This window comes from Scomber japonicus, chromosome 4 (genome assembly GCF_027409825.1).
Source record: "Scomber japonicus isolate fScoJap1 chromosome 4, fScoJap1.pri, whole genome shotgun sequence".
Classification (NCBI taxonomy): Eukaryota; Metazoa; Chordata; class Actinopteri; order Scombriformes; family Scombridae; genus Scomber; species Scomber japonicus.
Genome location: NC_070581.1, coordinates 16,916,667 through 16,935,640, shown reverse-complemented (window position 1 = coordinate 16,935,640; position 18,974 = coordinate 16,916,667). Strand labels below are relative to the sequence as shown.

At 39.8% G+C, this 18,974-nt stretch overlaps 2 protein-coding genes across 2 annotated transcripts in view; both read right to left on the bottom strand.

Annotated features, from left to right (window-relative positions):
• LOC128357787 (adenylate cyclase type 6-like) overlaps nucleotides 1–5,485 on the bottom strand; it is a 31,766-nt gene extending 26,281 nt beyond the window's left edge. Inside the window, exons 1-3 of the mRNA XM_053318157.1 lie at nucleotides 5,292–5,485; nucleotides 2,882–3,071; nucleotides 1,880–2,774 (exon numbers count right to left, since the gene is read on the bottom strand). Coding sequence (XP_053174132.1) covers nucleotides 1,880–2,773 — 894 coding nt within the window. The 5' untranslated portion in view covers nucleotide 2,774; nucleotides 2,882–3,071; nucleotides 5,292–5,485. The remainder of the gene's footprint in view (nucleotides 1–1,879; nucleotides 2,775–2,881; nucleotides 3,072–5,291) is intronic.
• Nucleotides 5,486–7,668: 2,183 nt separating this feature from the next.
• On the bottom strand, nucleotides 7,669–9,696 carry LOC128357590 (serum amyloid P-component-like). The gene is made up of 4 exons (XM_053317953.1): nucleotides 9,609–9,696; nucleotides 8,699–8,773; nucleotides 8,269–8,371; nucleotides 7,669–8,194 (listed from the first exon to the last, which is right to left on the bottom strand). The coding sequence occupies exons 1-4, from the start codon at nucleotides 9,694–9,696 to the stop codon at nucleotides 7,672–7,674; spliced, it is 789 nt and encodes a 262-aa protein (XP_053173928.1). The 3' UTR covers nucleotides 7,669–7,671.
• Between the last annotated feature and the right edge of the window lie 9,278 nt (nucleotides 9,697–18,974).

The following is an 18,974-nucleotide window of genomic DNA, read 5'->3' as shown; positions in this document are numbered from 1 at the left end:
AACATTTTAAAGGCTTGCTGAAACAGATTAGTTGGTACAAGATCAACGGAGAATTAATTTTATAATTAGCTGAGATTATTAACCATTTATTTCCTACTTCTCTCTTGGTGCTGCTGGGATCACCCCCCATTCTGCCACCTGCCTCTTAAACTTATAACCTAAAAACCAACATTCTGGAGAAAAATTAATATTATTGTTATTATTATCATTTGTTTGTTTGTATTATCATTATCATTGTCATTATTACTATAATTAATCTTCCATGACACTTGATCTTCATTCATTATCATTATTGTTATTACACTTATCATTAATTGTTGTTTAATATAATTTTGTAACTGCCAGAGATTATCCTTGTTTGGCTTATATAGATTTTTTTTAGGTTGTGTGATTTTATGTGTCTCTTGTTCAAATTCTTAAATCAAAAGGCGCAAAATAAAGTTTTATATTAAAAAAATACTCGACAAGGAAAAATGCCAAACATCTGCTGTTTCCAGCCAGGGTTTTCTCTTTTTCAGTGTTTAGTATCATTGTAAATTTAACAGCTTGGTGTTTTGGAATGTTTGTCGGGGAAAAAAAGCAATTTGAAAATCTCAGGCTCTGGGAAATTGTGATGTGCTTTGTCACTATTTTCTGACATGTTTGACAAATCTAATTTACCACAAAAGTAATCAACAGATTAATTGTTTTGAAAGTTGTTCATTACTTCTGTTGTGTAAGTACAGATATTGTATCTCTAAGTACAAACTAATACAAGCTGAGTGTACATGTCATTAACATAAACACATTGTACATTATGAGAAAATGAATGTTGAGGTGACAGCATGTACAAATTAAGGAATAATTAGACAAAAGTAATGAAGAAATATATTTACAATGTGTTGGGAGCTGAAACCATTATAAATATCTAATTATGTTTATATTGTTTTTCCACATCCCCTAAAACGAAGAAGCAATCATCTTGTTTTCCATCAAATTCATTGCACAATCTGAGTATCCCACCCCACCCTGTTTCATTTTACTACAATAGCCTCCTTGTTTTAGGGAATTGCAGCCTGAATGGCACCATGCTACATTATCATGATATTCCTCCACAATGCAGCTAAACGGGCTCATTCAACCCAGATGACCTTCCACAAACCCCAACAGAGTTGCCAATAGCTGCCCTACAGCACAAAACATAGGCTCATTAAAAATCTCATTTGAAAAGCTGCTGAGATCTACGGCACCATCTACTTTTAGTACAGCACCTTTGACATGGAAAAGGGATTGAGGAGTCTGTACAATGTTTGTCCTATATTGATGAGAGGAGAAAGTAGGGCGTTTCTGCTTGTGAATACAGTAACAACATTGTGCTCAGTTGTAGGATGATAATAGTTGGTTCTGACAAGCATGAGTTTGAGAAATGTGTCAGCTGGGATACTAAAAGACAAATCAAGAATTGAACTTTAAAACAAGAAGAAACCCTCTAGTTCCATGGTGTGAAATTGATGACTACTAAAAGAGTGTTAAAGGTGTTAGTAAAAGGTGTCTTCCACCTAATTATTGTTCTACATTTAAAACGTTTTGCTATACTGTTTATTCTGAGGGATCCATTCCTTTCAATGCTTTATGGCAAAATTCGATTTACAGTGTTTCTACATCAATGTGATGAAGTACCTTGACTGGTCAGGTATGTAATGCACGAAAATAGTCATCTCTGTGTTATCCATGTACACTTTCTTACCCAAAAGTCCAGAAATATATAGATATTTGTTGATATTGCAATATAAAACTATACTGTGACAGAAGAATATCCACATTGCAAAACCCTAAGACAAATAAGTAGATAAGAGCAAACATCCCTCAGCCCTGATTCATTATTCCTGCTGTTACTCACCTGTTTGAAAATGAACTTGTCTTCTAGGTTGAGTTGCCATGCGGTGACTACGTGTATGGTGGACAGCACAGCTCCACTGAGCACAGCAGCTCTCATTCTGACTGGTAGCAGCGTGTAGATAATGTAGATGAAGAAGACCGTCCACCAGATTCCCTCCGAGGCACTGCGGGGATGCACCATCAGCACCCCAAAAACCTGCACTACAATCAGCACCCCGATCACTAGGTAGCTCACAATCCACATGTAGTCCTGGTGGAAGCCATTGCGGTTGCACACCACCATCATGGCCAAGAAAAGAGCCATAGCCACAGAGAGTACGGAGACGTAGGCCACATCAGGTGTTGTGTGGATGCAGTGGAAGGCCAGCATAACCCCACACACCACGACCAGCACCCCCATCAGCATGGTCAGAGAGCTCTGGTTGAGTCTGAAGAAGTAGCGTTGGTACAGGCGCTCAAGCTTGGCTGACTGAAATTTCTTAGATTGGAAAACCCACACAATCCGCATCCAGCAGTCCGCTGCTGTCATCGTCTTGCAGCTGCCCTCAGCTAATTCCCCTAATTCTTCCTCTTTCCTGCCCTTCAGTTCACCATCTTCAAAGCCCAGGTTCACAGCCTTTAGAGCCAGATCCCCTCCACCACCCATCCTTTTCCCGTAATGGTCCTCCTGCCAGCCACAGCGCAAGCCAAAGCTACCCCCACTGGTACCTGCTCCACAGTGGTAATGCTGAGGGGCCGCATTAGGGGGCTCAAGGTCCTCAGGGTCCCTTAGGCAGCTCATGTAGCGTGGGTTGCACAGTGACGAGCTGTCTTTCCTCTTTTTGCCATTGCGTTCTCCCCATGCTGTCTTTCGCTCGTCCACTCTGCCTACAAAGAGGCCTCTGGGCCACGACATTCTAAACAAACAGAACACATGAAACAGTGATGAAGCTCAGGCATTTCATCTGAACATGCTAAATGTCAATTTAAGACATGGTGGTGTATGATTTGAGGATACTCTCACCTGTGTGGCCTTTACTGCATGTAGCAACACTGCGCTCTTTGGCCAGGCCACTAATTTATCCCAGCGATTACACACCATGAGCTCAGACTGGCCAGAGGTATCACAGGTGTGTCTGTGTCTGAGCTGCCCTCCTTTGTAGAAACAGTCAGTGTGTCAGCCCTATACACCACCTTGTGCCTCTGTAGACCACCTGTTTTATTGGATAAACACACAAACAATACACATGATGTTGTTGAGATTGCCAGAAGAACTATTGCCTGAGGACAAAGATCATTATGGATACATTATGAAAGAAAACACACATTTGTTGTACTGCATCTGTTAATGGGGCTACAGTGTGCATTAATGCATTGTGTGTGCCTGTCTTTATGTGTATGTACTCTGGCATAGAGTTTGACAATCAATAGTAGAGACAGGGAATAATATCTAGTAAATGGCTTGTCCGTTCCACTCTCCCTCATCACCTTCCCCCAGCAGCCCGAGACAGCATTTCCATGGAGATGATTCGCTGTTTTGTTTGCAAAACACAGGATTGTGACAACAAAATCATGCAGAAGGTGCTGCTGGTCATTTTTTTTCACTAAGCCAAGTTGAAGAGAGTCCTGTTTCAACAAAGGTCTGCTGATTGCTGGATTTTTAAACATTTATCACAAGGGCTGCTGGAGGAGAATGACAACTCTTCTTGGTGGATAGCACTTTGCTACACTCCATCACTGCAATCTGCCCCAAACATCTTAAGAGGGCAGGGATGGGTGTGCTCTATTTGACAACAAAGGCCTACTGAGTGGGCACCATCCAAGATCAAGAGCTCTCCAGTCCAGATTAAATTGTCCATGCTTCCCCCATTAGCTTTGATGACTCACTATGGCTGGCTTCTGGCAGCACATGTCAAGGACACTGCTAACCTCTAAATTTAATAAGCAAATCTCTGCTAGACTGACTGAGACAAACAGTGGTAAGGGCACACATGAACAGGACACATGGCCAAGTTTACAATGGAGAGCAGCTTGCAATATGAGTTGCTCAAGCACATACATCTTTTATTTTATTGAACTAAAATAGAAAGCATGGGTTGTGTCAAAAACACATAATTTTATTGAATATAACATTCCTCAATAGCTATATTTCAATTAAATTATCTCTGATAATTGACTAGTAATAGCCAAACCCAATTATTACACATTAGTAGTGTAATCAGAATATCTCATAATGAGAGCATCGATTGAGCAAATGACCCAGTGTGGGATAATGCAAGTATGCGGCCAGTTCACCTTCTGTTGCAAGCTTCCAAGCTTCCAAGCTTCCAGCAGGAATAACCTCAGTCCTCGACTCACCTTTGATACATTTTACGACAGGTCACGCAGCGGCACGCGGCTCTTATGTAATATACAATATCTACATGCGTGCAACTGCCTCGGAATATGAATGTCTGTACAGCATATGGGGCAATTTGAGTCAGCCGTCCTGCGTGCATCACAAATGAAGAGAACGGTGATGCTTTTCATAACATTCTAGCAATGGAATAAAAAGCAATGCTTATTTTGTTATGTTTCCCATGACACTGTGCAGAAGCCACCCTTGTCATCAATGCTAACATAGGCCTGATATCAAATTAAAAAACAAACAAACAAACATGTTTAGCAATCACACGTGTAGGCCCAGGCTGTTTGGTTGCGGGCGGTCGGCCGAAGCGCATTACATAACAGGACGCTCCAAGCTGCCTACAGGCGAAGTCGACAGCTCTCCATGTTCAAATGTAGCCTCTTTAACCACACTACACATAGAGAGACTGTGCGACTGGATGGCCTGAAGTCAGCCGGGAGTCTGCAGGCTGCAGAGGAAAGTGCAGCTCGACACACATCACCGCCTTTACCAACTTACCAGGAGTAAAACATTCCGTCGGGCAACTTGCTGTGGCTCCAGCCTTGGCAGCGGATCCCCCTGATAACGCAGAGATGTGCAGCCCATCTTATAGAACTAATGTACAGAAATATCAGGGTCTACATGGGCCTGTCTAGCTCAATATAAACGTCATTATGTTTAGACTCCAAACAGGTCAGTTGAAGAGCAGATATTGGTGGCAATAATGTGGGCCAACATGCAAACTATACCACAGCTCTCAATCGTGGCTTCACGTCAAATGTCACGTTTAAACAAAGTGGAAATGAATGTGAGGACTAAGAGTGAGTGCAGTCCTGCAGAACAGTTCAGGCTCCTCAACGGCGCCGCAATCACCACAGTGAAAACACTGGAGTACAAGTCAGCTGTTGGCATTTTTCCCTGCTGTATCCTCTTACTGCATTTCGGTTTAGTCGACCTGCAACAAATTAACACTGTGCAGCAGAGCAGTTGCCCAACACAGCCGCGGGAAAAGAAAAGAAAGAAAGCTTAACAGAGGCAATGTACTCACCATCGGATATCCTCGTTACAGGAGTAACTGTGACACCGCAGTGGAGCTCCAGTTTTTAGTCTTCAGTCCTCACGCAGCCGATGCGGGTCTGTCCGTCTGGAAGGTTAACAGGGAAGCGAAGAGACACTGCGAAATCAGCCGGACAGCCTTCGCTCTTCCCCAGCCGGAGCCACAGTACATTCCCACCGCCTCGACCTCCCCGGACCCCCCCCCCCCCCCCCCCCCCCCCATTCTGTGTGTGTGTGTGTGTGTGTGTGTTTCTCTCTCTCTCTCTCTCTCTCACACACACACGCACACAGACACACATGAGCTGCATTCCCATTCGTGAACACATGAGTCCCCCTATGTGTGTGCGTCTCTGCGTGCGTGTGATTTACACCCCCCCCCCCCCCCCCACACACACACAATTAGCCACTTTATAAAGTAACAGCGTCACCCAAAATATAACATAGCCTTTTCCCCCTTTTTGTGTCAGAAACTCACGCATTGCTGTTACCCACCACACTTATGCAACGTTATAGCACCATCTAGTGGATTTATAATAACTGCAAATGTCCTTCCAAGCAGTCAAACTGAAACAACTCTACATTGTTTTTTATGATGTGTTACAATTATGAGACATTTTTAGTAGCCTAAAACAAAACACGTTTAGTGTTTAATGTCCAGCCAGCCAGGAAGGAGCCAATCACGTGATTTAAGTACGAGCTGTAAACCGGTAAGGTGTGTTGACATAGAGGAATCTGTTGACTTTTCATCCTACTACACACCCTTGAAGATCCCACCTGGTACATTAGGTAACAGAGAATTGTTACATTATACATAACAATAGGCCTATAAATATAAAGTAGAACTGTGAAATAGATAATTTAATAATAAACCTACAAGCACAATATTTATAGCCAAATAAAATAATTATAAAATTACTACTATATAGCAAAAAATAAATATATCTATGATTAATATGCTTTTTTCTAATGGATTGACATGACATTATTGGTACACTTCCTGTCTACCTTTAAATGCTTTCTGCTGTTTCAAAGAGCTATCAGACCAGATAATCAAGACAGAGGATCTTCAGTGTCCCCAGCGTCTGCTCTGAACTTGAAACAAACCTGCATTTTCATACTTTGCACCCTGGGAATATTGAGAATGATTTACGAGACAATCTTTATTTTGAAACATTGTCCTCATACCAGTGATTCCAACACCACACTCAAAACATGTCTTATGAGGACTTAACAGTAGTCAAGCTTTCCCCTTCAAACGTCTCAGGTTCAACATTATTGTATTATATGCTATATGTGAATGTTGTAAATCATTTTTATGTGTTAGCTGCTCTGTGCTGTCATTTTTGTTATGAAAATTAATAATCTATGTCAAGAGACTCTTAGTTAAATCAGAAAAAAAAATTAAAATACCTGTATTTGTGACAAAATGAGTACTGTCACATTAAAAAATCTGGAAGAAATAATATATGTATTTTTGCCCATACACGAACTGTTATTGTCAGTTTGTCCAGCAGTCAGCGCCACCGATCAACCTTTTCTTGTCCTTTCTCTCTATAGAGCAAATCTTTACAGCAAACCATTTCTCTACAGAGAAACTAAGATGTTTGATGAAAAACAACATAAAAAGAATCTTGTGGGTGTAGTTTTATAATCTGCACACCGCAGAGGGACCTCACTGCTTAATTTGCCTAAATTTATTCCTGCAGGTGCAATCTGTTGATTGCTACCTACAGCAACAGTTGCCGATTGTGTTGCTATTATTTTATCTGCACATTTGCCAGCTTTAACTACTTCAAAGCCAGCGCAGCATGGAATAAATCTAACCACAAAAGGCGATTCAGTCCACTTTATGTTCCCCCTCTGTGTGTAGCAGATATTACTTATGTTGTGGGGACAATAATGTGTTTACAGACATTGTGGGGACTCATCTCCAGCTGATAGTCAGGGCAGATACTAAGTTAAAAAAAAAAAAAAACTTCATGTCTATTGAAGTTCATGAATCAGTGTAACAAAATAAATTAAAGTAGTTTTATTGTATAAGTTGCATAAAAGGGAAACACTCAACTTTTAGCTAGTTTGCCTCCTAGCTGATAAATTAGTGTAGCTCATTAATATAAATTGTTTTCATGTGCACAGTTGATTCAAAACACTGCAACAAGACTTAACATTTGATGTCCACTGCATTATAAACCATTTGTCATATATGCTGCCTGTTGCTCCTGCCATGTTTCAGTTTTGTGAAGTTTTCATATCTGATTTTAAAGATTAAACATTTAAGTTTTAGTTTTTTTAGTTTAGTGTAATTTTAAAAAAATAAACTTTTCATGGAAATCATAAGACTTTTTTAATGTACTTTATTCAAAGCAGAGTATTTAAGTACATCTTACAACATGTTCAGGATCTTCATGCACAGAAGCCAGCCCTGATGGCTGGAAGTCCAGGGCTCGCCAGTTGAGCATATTCCCTGGTGAGAAGTTTTCACCCTTCTCATAGGCTCTGAGCTCAGTGGGAGAGAGGACATAATCCCACATGTGGACCTTAGAAATCATCCCAATGAAAGACTGTTTTGCATCAAAACCCCCACCATAGGAGTCCTGGTCTTGGCCCAGGATGATGATGGGTACTCCAGTGATCGGCTTCTTAGACGCTACGAATCTCTTGATTGTCAAGTTGCCGTTCACCATCAACTGAGAAAGTCCATCGTCAGAGTTCCAGGTAGTGCACATGCTGTGCCAGGTGTTTGGGGGAGACGGCAAGGACAGGAAGTCTGTGCTCAAGTCATTAACATGCACCCTGATGACATCTTCTCTGGGCTTAAACAGAAGAAAGGCATTTTTGTGCACAGGAGTAGCCAAAGAGAAGAGGCTGTAGCCCTGTGTGATATCTGTGATGAATCTAAACAAATAGACCAGCTGTGAGAAGATGCATTGTTTTAAACAAAGATGAGAAACTTTCTGATCCACAGTTACCTGAAACAGACAGTCGCAGAGTTGAGCGTGGTTTTAGTTGTAGCTAGTTTCACATAGTCACTTCCACCAAGTCTAGGGAAGACAAACAGCTTGCCTGAAAGATCTGCAAAGGAGGAAAAGCAAAACATCAAAACTCTAAAGTCAGGAGACACCTAAAATCAGAATCCTCTAGCTCTATTCAAATTAAATGCCACCATTTGTTCTGTTTTGACTGAACCAGAGTTGACATGCTTACCTTGTGTTGCATAACAAGATGCAAAAAGCACTGTTACAAGCAAGAGTTTCTCCATCTGAAATTTAAAGAAGTCAATATTAAAGTCTCACAGAAGTTATGTACTTCTTTCAGTCATCATAGTTGAGAAACATCTGCAGGTTTACACAGACTTAAAAACCCATTGCATGATTTGAAACTTGATGACTAGTCTCTTACCTTTGTCTTTATCCACTTCGGATGACCTGGATAATCTGAGCTTGTTGGACCTGCCTTTATATGTGCTGGGCAGAGCTGGCACAGTAGGTGAGTTGACTTAGTTCATCATGGGTGATCTGACTAATCAAGCTCTCCTTTGTCTCTGCAGTGGCGGTTGGTTTGGCAAATAAAAAGTACTGACTGAGCTCTGTTTGTTTGTGTCCTCTGCTGGAGGGGAATGCATTGCAGCAGCAACTTATGCTATAATGGGTTAATAGATAGGTTTAATAGATATTTATTTTGATGCATGGTATGCAAACATCCTCTTATTCATTTCCACCAATTTTCTTGTGCACACCACTAGTTGATAACCCACAGAGCATTAAATATAGAAGTTAAGGTCCCCCTCCAGACACGTTTCAAGATGTAAATACTAAATACTAAATAATTTGTTTAGTATGATTTTTCCACAAATCATCTCATTAAAATCCTTGAAACTACATCTACTCCTTCCCCTACTCCACTAGTCTGCTTGATGTTAAAAGATTTTGTTTAACGGTAAAAACTTGAACATCTCTGCTGCCTGAACTGATGAGAAGTTTTACAGTAATATCCACTGAATCTGGTTGGCAACAGAAATATTAGATTTTTTTTTTTTTTTTTTAAACTGAGCAAATAAAAACAAAATTACCTGCATGGCTGTTTTAACCTCTTATTAACTGAGCATCAGAAGAAAATATTAAGATATTATTTCTCATGAAATTGTCCTGTTGAATTAATACATATTTTCAGTATGTTTAGGCCTTCTTGGTGTGTGTTCAGTAGCTAGAGCCTTATCATTTATGTAACACAGCAATTTAATGGGACAGTCGTATCACTGATGTCAACGTTAGTGATCACACACTGCCCGGGTACACCTCTTCAAGCTGACCTGGGCACGGGTACAGAGCAATCACACTAGTCAAACGAATGTGCTTGGGCACAGTACCAATTGCCCAGTGTGAAGCAGAAAGTATCATCTTCACCAGATGATGACCATGGTGGACAGGTCTTATTTTTGTAATAATTTAAGTGGAAAATGCTTTGTTCCAAAGTATCCTATTTGAAATTTCGGAAACCGTGGCTGGCAATTAAACAACCACATACAAAGACAGAATTGGTTTGGTAGGTTAAAAAATCCTGCTCTGCTCTGCCTGCGTGTTGTGTCCATGCCCAATGTGTTTCAGCCGTTAGTCAAAAATAAACATGTAACAGGTGCAACAGATCGAATGCGGGTGTAGCTCCCTCACTTCTTTTGTCTGTTATTTTTGGATCAATCAACGCTGTAGAGTAAAATCAGGGTTTATCCTAAGCTCCAATTAAAAAGTCAATGTCATTAAAATCTACTTTACTGCTCATTAATTCACGCTATCAATAACTATCTATCTAGATGTATTGCTCAGTTTCATGGGGGAAGCACACATTAAATCCTTTTTCTGCCTCCACCTGTATTGAAATCCTGTTTGTGTCGCAAGTTTGATGTGGAAGAAATGAAACTCTCGGGTCAAGTCTCCATCATCTTACAAGAAAGCATTCATTTTGGGCTTGGAAGCAGAGTGTACACTCGAATGAAATATAGAATGCTTATCATTCACATATAATCCCCATGCTTTGTACAGAGACACAAACAACCAACCCAATAACAAGATAATGATTCACCTTAATCTCCCACCCTGGAGACAGCCTGACCGTATACACTGATCTCCGGCAAGGACACATCTTATTTTTACGGCTGGAGCCACTGAAGTATAAAAGTATGATCCAGCAGATACAATGCTTCTCAGAAGACCACTCAGCATTTCAACAAATTTCCATCGCTGTCAATATTTTTTTCCTGAGACATCAAAAAAGCACCACTCTAAACTGTTTTACACATATCCTTTTTTGTACAGCCCTATGTACACCATTTCAACACAAAGAAAAATCAACCTGATCTCACAGAAATATGTGAAATGACCACTTTGACAGTTGCTATCTATGATTGGAGCAGAGTTTACAAAAACTTTAACACATTTTTTACTTAATCTCAAGTTCATGTTTTTGCCTTGAAACATTCTTTTATTGTTTCAGCCTTCTCTTTCCGTTGTAATTTGTTAATCAGTTCCACAGGCCACATTTAGATTATTAGTTTTGTACTGTCAAAGATTGCAGTGAACATGGCAGCAGAACTGAATAAAAAACACACAGAGAAAATTGTCATTGTTCACTGACAAGCAGTCTCTTCTGTTCTTAAGCTCAAGCAAGCCCAGAAATTATTCCAAAGCAAGGCTATGGGAAACATAGGCAGTTTCCCATTTACAGTCAAAGATGGGGGCAGAAACTACATAGCCACAATGTCATGATAGCTTACATACGGACAATGTTCAGTATATAGAAAAAACAGTAACTTACAGTAAACCAGTGTCTTTGAATACAACATTAATTCTTGCATTTTCAAAACTTTTTTTGACCACACCACCTTTCCTAGGCATCTGTCAGCTCTGGCTAGCTATATTCTTAATTTCTGGCAGTGATAACACTAACACAGACTACATAAAGTTAGCTCTACTGGTAGTGATAAATGAACTAAATGTGTCCCAAAACATTAACCAGCCGCACAGTTTAAGATCACATAAACTCCCCTCACACAAGTAACGTTAGCATGAAAGCAATAAAGTAACATTAGCACAGTAACCTTTCACAGGATATTTTGCGCTCATTCTGATTTGTAATGTTAGACTAGTGCACTGCTCCAGCCACACTGGGCTTTAGGAGATCAAGCCGAGTGCGCAGCTTGTGTTTCAGGAACAACATGGCTGGTTATTCTTTGGTTGTGGCGTGAGGGGTGTTTCGGTATGTTAAGAGGAATGTGTTCAGCCGCTGCTGCACAGATGCACTGCCTCTGGAAGCTTTCAAGGCATGTTTGAAAGTCTGCATGAACCGTTCGGCCAGTCCGTCATGGTATGGTGCAGAATGGATGTGCTTAGAGACTGCGTAAAGTGAATTCAGACATTTTCTTCTAAACACATTAAAGTCATAAATGTATTTCTAATAAAAGGTGTGAAAAGCATTTCAACCATTTAGATTTGAATTGTGGAGCTAGGCCTCACAAACTGTTTTTCAAGATTTCTGTGTTCAGGATTTAGTGGGCGGGTCTGAAAATCACTGCTGCATTATGTAACGCAGCAGTGATTGGCATAAACCCACCCCTGCTGCTTTAGAGGTATAAATACATTCAGCGCACACTACTACTACTACTACAGTCTATAGTTAGCCAGTTTACCTCACCTGTGGGTGTATGGGGAACCAGGGATTTAAGGGCTGTCTAACCATTTGTTCTCTCTCTTGCTGCCTCCAGACTGAGACTTGCTTCCACCTGCCATGTGGAACTAAGTATTATTTCCTCCTGCATTCAACACTTCACACAACATACTCCACTCATCCATACACTACATGAAATTAAATTTCATACATAGGTACTTTTGGTTTATTTTTATCTATAGTTTACCTTATATCTGTTTAGTTTGACCTAATTTCTACATAAATGATTTAACCATTATTTACTTTCAAATTAAAATTATTTACTAATAAATTAATTTCAATTCATTATTTCATGTGTGGACTCCCTTTTTGCCACTCACTGGCCCGGTTGTAGCAGAAAAGTCCTTTCTGTGTAGTGATAGTAGTGAGTGTCAGTAGCTGCCTTGACTCCTCTTTGACAAGTCCAGCTTACTGAAGTGTTGGCCTCCAGCTAGGGAAGCGAAAAGGTCCTCAGTATGTGCAAGAGGATATCTGTCCACACAGAGAGCTGGGTTGATTGTGACCTTGAAGTCACCACAAAGTCTCACTGTGGCATCTTTCTTGCTGACAGGAACCACAGGTGTGGCCCAGTCACTATGCTCCACTGGTGAGATGACGCTGAGCTCAGTGAGGCATGTCAGTTTTACCTCCACTTTAGGTGGAAGAGCCTAGGGCACATTAAGTGGTGGGCAAAACTTGGGCATGAAGTCAGATTTGAGGGTCACTTTAGCTTTAAATCCTCTCAATGTGCTAAGCTCATCAGACAAAACAGTGGGAGTGTCTCTTCCATACACTCCCACCTACCTGGCTGTACTGCATACAGGGTCTTCCAGTTCAGTCGGCCACAGTTTCTGCCGACACAGCGTCCTCCAAATGCGCGCCAAATTCACAATGTTCAGAAAGTCCCTTCAATACTGCCACATACTGCACCACAGACTCATCGTCCTCTTGGTCACGTTTGTGGAAACGGTATCTCCCCACTATCACAAGGGGTTTTGGGGCAAAATGTGCCTGTAGTTCATCCACAATATGTTTATCATCCACATCACTAGGCTTTGTAGGAGCTGTCAGACTGTGCAGTAATCCGTATGTTTTCGGCCCCATCACACTAATGGCGCTTTTCCACTATACAGTTCCAGCACTACTCGGCTCGACTCGACTCGACGCGGTTCCAAGAACGACCTTTTCCATTACAAAAAAAGGTACCTACTCAATGTGGGTGGGGTCGTCATAGCACGGCTCCACGAAACTGCCGGGACTTTGTTTTATACGCGACACAAACACATAAACAATGCAGGACATGGAGGCGGTAGTGTATTTTCTGCTGTAAGTGGCTTTTGTCACACACAAAGCAAGAAAATTGAGCTGTATGGCTTAAACACTGTTGCCGGTATTTAAAAATGCCAGGTTTGATTCTTGTGTGGGACGGGTCATGACTCTTCCAGCGACAACTCTTCTGACCAATCAGTGGCCGGCAGTCTGTTGACGTCACATTTAGTATCGGCTCGGCTCGCTTGGAACCTCAGCAGAGCAGTTACTAAAAAAGTACCAGGTACCAGGTACTATCCCTAGTGGAAACGCAAAAAAAGTCAAGTCGAGCCGAGTCGAGTCGTGCTGGAACTGTGTAGTGGAAAAGCGCCATAAGCAGCATGCACTTTCTTTCTTTCTTCTTTTTTTCATTAGCCAGGATATATTCAAATCGTTCAATGTACGTTGTCCACTGGTCCCCGGAGTCATCAAAGGGGTCCATTTGTCCAATGATGCCAGCCATAACGTGTCTTCTTTGGTCCACGTGCAAAGACCTTCGAAGGAAGCCACCACTGAGACTAGCTTGCTAGCGTCTTCATAGCGTGGATGTCTCGTCCAAAACTGCACTCCCGTGGCGACCTTCAGCGCTCAATAATGAGGAAAAGTTTCCGGACTTCACAACTCGTGGCCAGTTTGTTATGTAACTCACTTATGTCACTAATATGTCTATGTGCAAACAATTTTGGCACAACTCAGAGCGATACGCAGACACATTGGCTTCAGCTTACAAAAGCGACAAAACACGACACAGCACAGCATGCTGACACTGCATGTTGAACTGATCACCAAAGCATGGAGCAAGTTAAACATATTAAAATGTCAACATTTTCACAATTATGTTTTAATGATATTCCATTTTTCACACAGAAACATTTCACACTCTATGTAAATTATGTATACAGCCTAAGTTGCAATATCATCAGTTCATGTAAGTGGCTCAGTGTATCAGTTTCACTTTCTGCTTAATTAATTGTTTTGTATAAACAAAACCAAAAGCACTGGGAAAAGTTGTGGGCTGCATGGTTGTGTATGAGAGATATACGGTGGCCGAGACCCGCCACAGCTGCAAATAAAAGTAACGCTGCAAACAAAAACAAACGCTGCTGCAAATAAAAACAAACGTTGCTGCATATAAAAGAAACGCTGCAAATAAAAACAAACGCCGCTGCAAATAAAAGAAACACCGCAGCAAACAAAAAAAAAACAAAACCGCAGCATATAATAAAAAAAAACGATGCAAATAAAAAAATCCACGACGGAAGTGGATTACCGGGGACTGTTTTTGCCGAAACACTGGAAGAAGAAACAACAACAACAGGACTACGAATTGGAAAACGAACTAGAAAGTAAGTGAAAATGGTAGTGTTTAATGTCGCTACATGTACTTTTTAATGTGTTATTTGGTCAGGCGATGTAGCCCCAGGTTTGAAGTTGAACTGGAGAATGCCGGTGTATTGTTAGCTTCGGCTGCAGACACTTAAAACACGCTGTTCCGCCTACGGGACGGGTCGGAGGTTGGGAGGTAGCCACAAGTCCTTCTGAATGTTTTAAACACCAACCCTTAAACATATTTATTCATGCCGTACATTGTTAGAAAGCATAGGTTGCCCTGATTCATTCAAGACCACTCACGAATTATATTGGTTGCTCACAGCCGTAATAGTATTTGCGATTGGCTCGGCTAGCCACTCAGCTAAAGTAAAAACAGCTATAATCTCTACATACCTTCAAAGTCTTCCCTTTATCCACAACGATCATCTTATGACTCAGGACTGTCTGTACAGCTCGCCAAGTATCCATTCTTCGTGAAATACTTTCCTCAATATGTCCATGTATTTAGTCCAACACGTAACGTAATAACACAAATAACAAACCATATACGGTCCCTTTTACGTCTTTTCCTGACCTACACGTACAAGCAACAACAACAACGACAGTAATAAGCTGCCGGTGTCGTGCCAAAAAGTGATCGTCTGCCAGAATCTGATTTGCGGCCGCGGGAGCGCGCACAGCAGCCCGTTGAGCGGTAGCGCTATAAAACGTCTGATTTTCTTTGGATTAAACGGTCATAATATGCATATACACACAATTATCACACATTATCACAACTGTGGCCAAAAGAAGTGTAGTTTGTAGCGAAATAAGACATGGCAATTACGTGATAGACATGTCTCTACAGTGTGTTTGATTTATGGGTGTGTTTTCAAGAAATTATCACTTTTGCAATGATCCTTGTGACTCTGCATTGTTTTTTTATCTGATCTGGGCCCTACGTAGTATTTGCTTCCCATGTTTGGATGTGTTTTGTATATCTAATATTATTGTTGATGCCTACTGTTAAAATAACAAACAGTTTTCACCTGCCAAAAATTGATTGGAGGCCAAATGCAGTTACTGAATGGTGATGTCTGCCTAAAAATGACTTGATCTCATTGAAGAGCTTCATAATATAAACTCTAGAGCTCACAGGATAGTTTGGAACTCTTTTAAAGGACCATTTCAACACAAAATGGGCTTTTTCACCTGCCAAAAATTGATTGGAGGCCAAATGCAGTTACTGAATGGTGATTTCTGCCTAAAAATGACTTGATCTCATTGAAGAGCTTCATAATATAAACTCTAGAGCTCACAGGATAGTTTGGAACTCTTTTAAAGGACCATTTCAACACAAAATGGGCCTTTTCACCTGCCAAAATTTGATTGGAGGTCAAATACAGTTACTGAATGGTGATTTCTGCCAAAAAATGACTTGATCTCATTGAAGAGCTTCATGATATAAACTCTAGAGCTCACAGGATAGTTTGGAACTCTTTTAAAGGACCATTACTACACAAAATGGGCTTTTTCACCTGCCAAAAATGGATTGGAGGCCAAATGCAGTTACTGAATGGTGATTTCTGCCTAAATATGACTTGATCTCATTCATGAGCTTCATAATATAAACTCCAGAGCTCACAGGACAGTTTGGAACTCTTTTAAAGGACCATTTTAACACAAAATGGGCTTTTTCACCTGCCAAAAATGGATTGGAGGCCAAATGCAGTTACTGAATGGTGATTTCTGCCTAAATATGACTTGATCTCATTCATGAGCTTCATAATATAAACTCCAGAGCTCACAGGACAGTTTGGAACTCTTTTAAAGGACCATTTTAACACAAAATGGGCTTTTTCACCTGCCAAAAATTGATTATTGCCATTAATTTGATAATGAAAAGTGTTTTCTTGCTTTAAATGACTTCCTATTATTCAACAGAGCAATATTTAGCTCATTATAGATTAACCTTTACTCTGTACCCTCTGGAAATGGTGTAAAGGGCCAATGCTACGCAGAAAATGCAGTTTTTTACTTGCCAAAAATTGATTCCGGCTCCAAATTTGATACTGAAAATGGTTTTCTGCCACGATATGTCTACATGTAACTCTTCAGAGTTATATTTACCTGATTATACCTTAACCAGTACTTTACTGTTGAATGTCTGCCACATGACTTTAAAAATATAGAACTTTCCTAGACTGTTATTTCACGATTTCCTTTTTCAAAAGTCTTACTTTATTAAAACCCTGATTTTTTTCATTTCTCAATGTGAATCTCAGTTTTAAAGCAAATAAGGAAAAAAACAAGTTAACAGTTATACTAATATTGTTTCCCAGTGCTGTAGTAAACATTTGTAAAAGATTTAGCCTTTTACAACGCTTTCTGTACTTACAAGTCAAAGTTATGTCTGTAATTACTTCATCATTCTCCATTTTCATGCTTTATTCCAATAAAAATGTGGTTTGAAACTGTAAGAAACTTTGCATATTTTGCTGTTATCAAAATTTTAATGACATTGATGCAATGGACATTTAAAATGTTCATTTTATTAAAAGACTGTTCAAGTAACGTTGCACCAATTTTTAGATCATTCATAGATCATTCATGAGACACAGGGGGCTAAATCCCTCAAGATGGGCATGTGAGACCATGCCCCACCCAATTCAAAATTATGCAACGTCCTGTGGGGCCTATGCATTGAAGGTTTGTATTACAGTATGATTAAGCATACTATAAGAATTTGAATGAAAGTAATGTTTAATCACAAGCAGCAAAAGCTCTTGGGTCATCAAAATAGCAAGTTTAATTGATAATGTGCACACTGTCTATTGATGATTTGATGTAGTCAATCTAGAAACATTTACTAGAGACGTCTGAAAGTTGTAACATGTATAAGTTGAAGCTAATGTCAGTCACATTAACTCCATCATTGATTAGATGATCTAAACTCTGAACTTTGCCTTAAATGTTTGACGTTACACAAAAGCATGTTTAATAACCATGCATGGATGCAAAGGCATTACAACTAAATTCATTAAAAAATTGCACGGAACAGGTGCAATGCTCGTTTTTGTCAGTACAGCTAAGAGTATTACTCAAAAGTAGGGTTATTTGATATACAGAGGAAGAAAGAATGTAAAATAGTTAAGAATGTTCTGGCATTCCAATTTTACATGCACTGGGTTGCTTTAATTAATTAAAATTACACAAAGATTAAAGCTAGTGTTGGTGTTGGGCATTGTATAGTTCAATGACATTCAAATGTTTATTTTAAGATTACTGTTCCTTCCCATGATGAATCCATTCTTGCATCTTTTATTCACAGTTTGCTGAGTGCATCTTGGGTGGACTGCCCTTGGAGTTTGACAACTCCACTACAGGTGTTTTCAATATAAGAGAGTGCATTGCAGTCTCTCTTCTTGAGAATACAGGTTTTTCTTTTTTCTTACATTTTAAAATGAGCATATATTAGGCTCATTTGCTCTGACAAACATTGCTCATAGTTAAGAAAATTATCTTTATTCCTTGTTTTGGCAGATGACTTGTCAAACCTGTGTCATATCTGTGGGGAGCTGGATGGGGACACCAATTGGGTAACTGCTTATGTTTTCCTTGTCCTTCTTAAGCTTTTTTTTTTTAATCCAAACATTATTTCTAATTTCATAAAAAAATGAATACACAAAACAAAATACACTTTAGTGTTTAATATTATAAATGTCTAATAATTTCAGATTGGCTGTGACATGTGCCCACGGTGGTATCATAGGACGTGTACAAAGAAGCCAGACAGAGGAAAAAAGACATTTATTTGTGCAGCATGCCAGTAGCAAGGGTAGCTACTGGCTGGTAACCCCAATTGTATATAGTTGCATTTTGTTTATCTAATGTATATAGTAGTATTTTTGTATATATTTGTTAGCGTGCTGTTAAGACATTTTATGACAGTTAATAGTTCATAGTTCATGTATGTAAGTATGTATGTATGTATGTATGTAAATAATAATAATATTTTGTGATGACATGTATGGTGTGGCTTACTTATTTTAAGACGCTGTTTCTACATTGTTTTATTGAAGACATTCAACAGTAAAGTACTGGTTAAGGTATAATCAGGTAAATATAACTCTGAAGAGTTACATGTAGACATATCGTGGCAGAAAACCATTTTCAGTATCAAATTTGGAGCCGGAATCAATTTTTGGCAAGTAAAAAACTGCATTTTCTGCGTAGCATTGGCCCTTTACACCATTTCCAGAGGGTACAGAGTAAAGGTTAATCTATAATGAACTAAATATTGCTCTGTTGAATAATAGGAAGTCATTTAAAGCAAGAAAACACTTTTCATTATCAAATT

Coding starts and splice junctions, on each gene's coding strand:
- LOC128357590 (XM_053317953.1), bottom strand. CDS start 9,696: ATGATACTTTCTGCTTCACACTGGGCAATTGGTACTGTGCCCAAGCAC. Junction 8,774..9,608: donor TGCTCTGTACCCGTGCCCAG/GTCAGCTTGAAG, acceptor CTACTGTGCCAG/CTCTGCCCAGCACATATAAA. Junction 8,372..8,698: donor CGAAGTGGATAAAGACAAAG/GTAAGAGACTAG, acceptor CCTCCTTTGCAG/ATCTTTCAGGCAAGCTGTTT.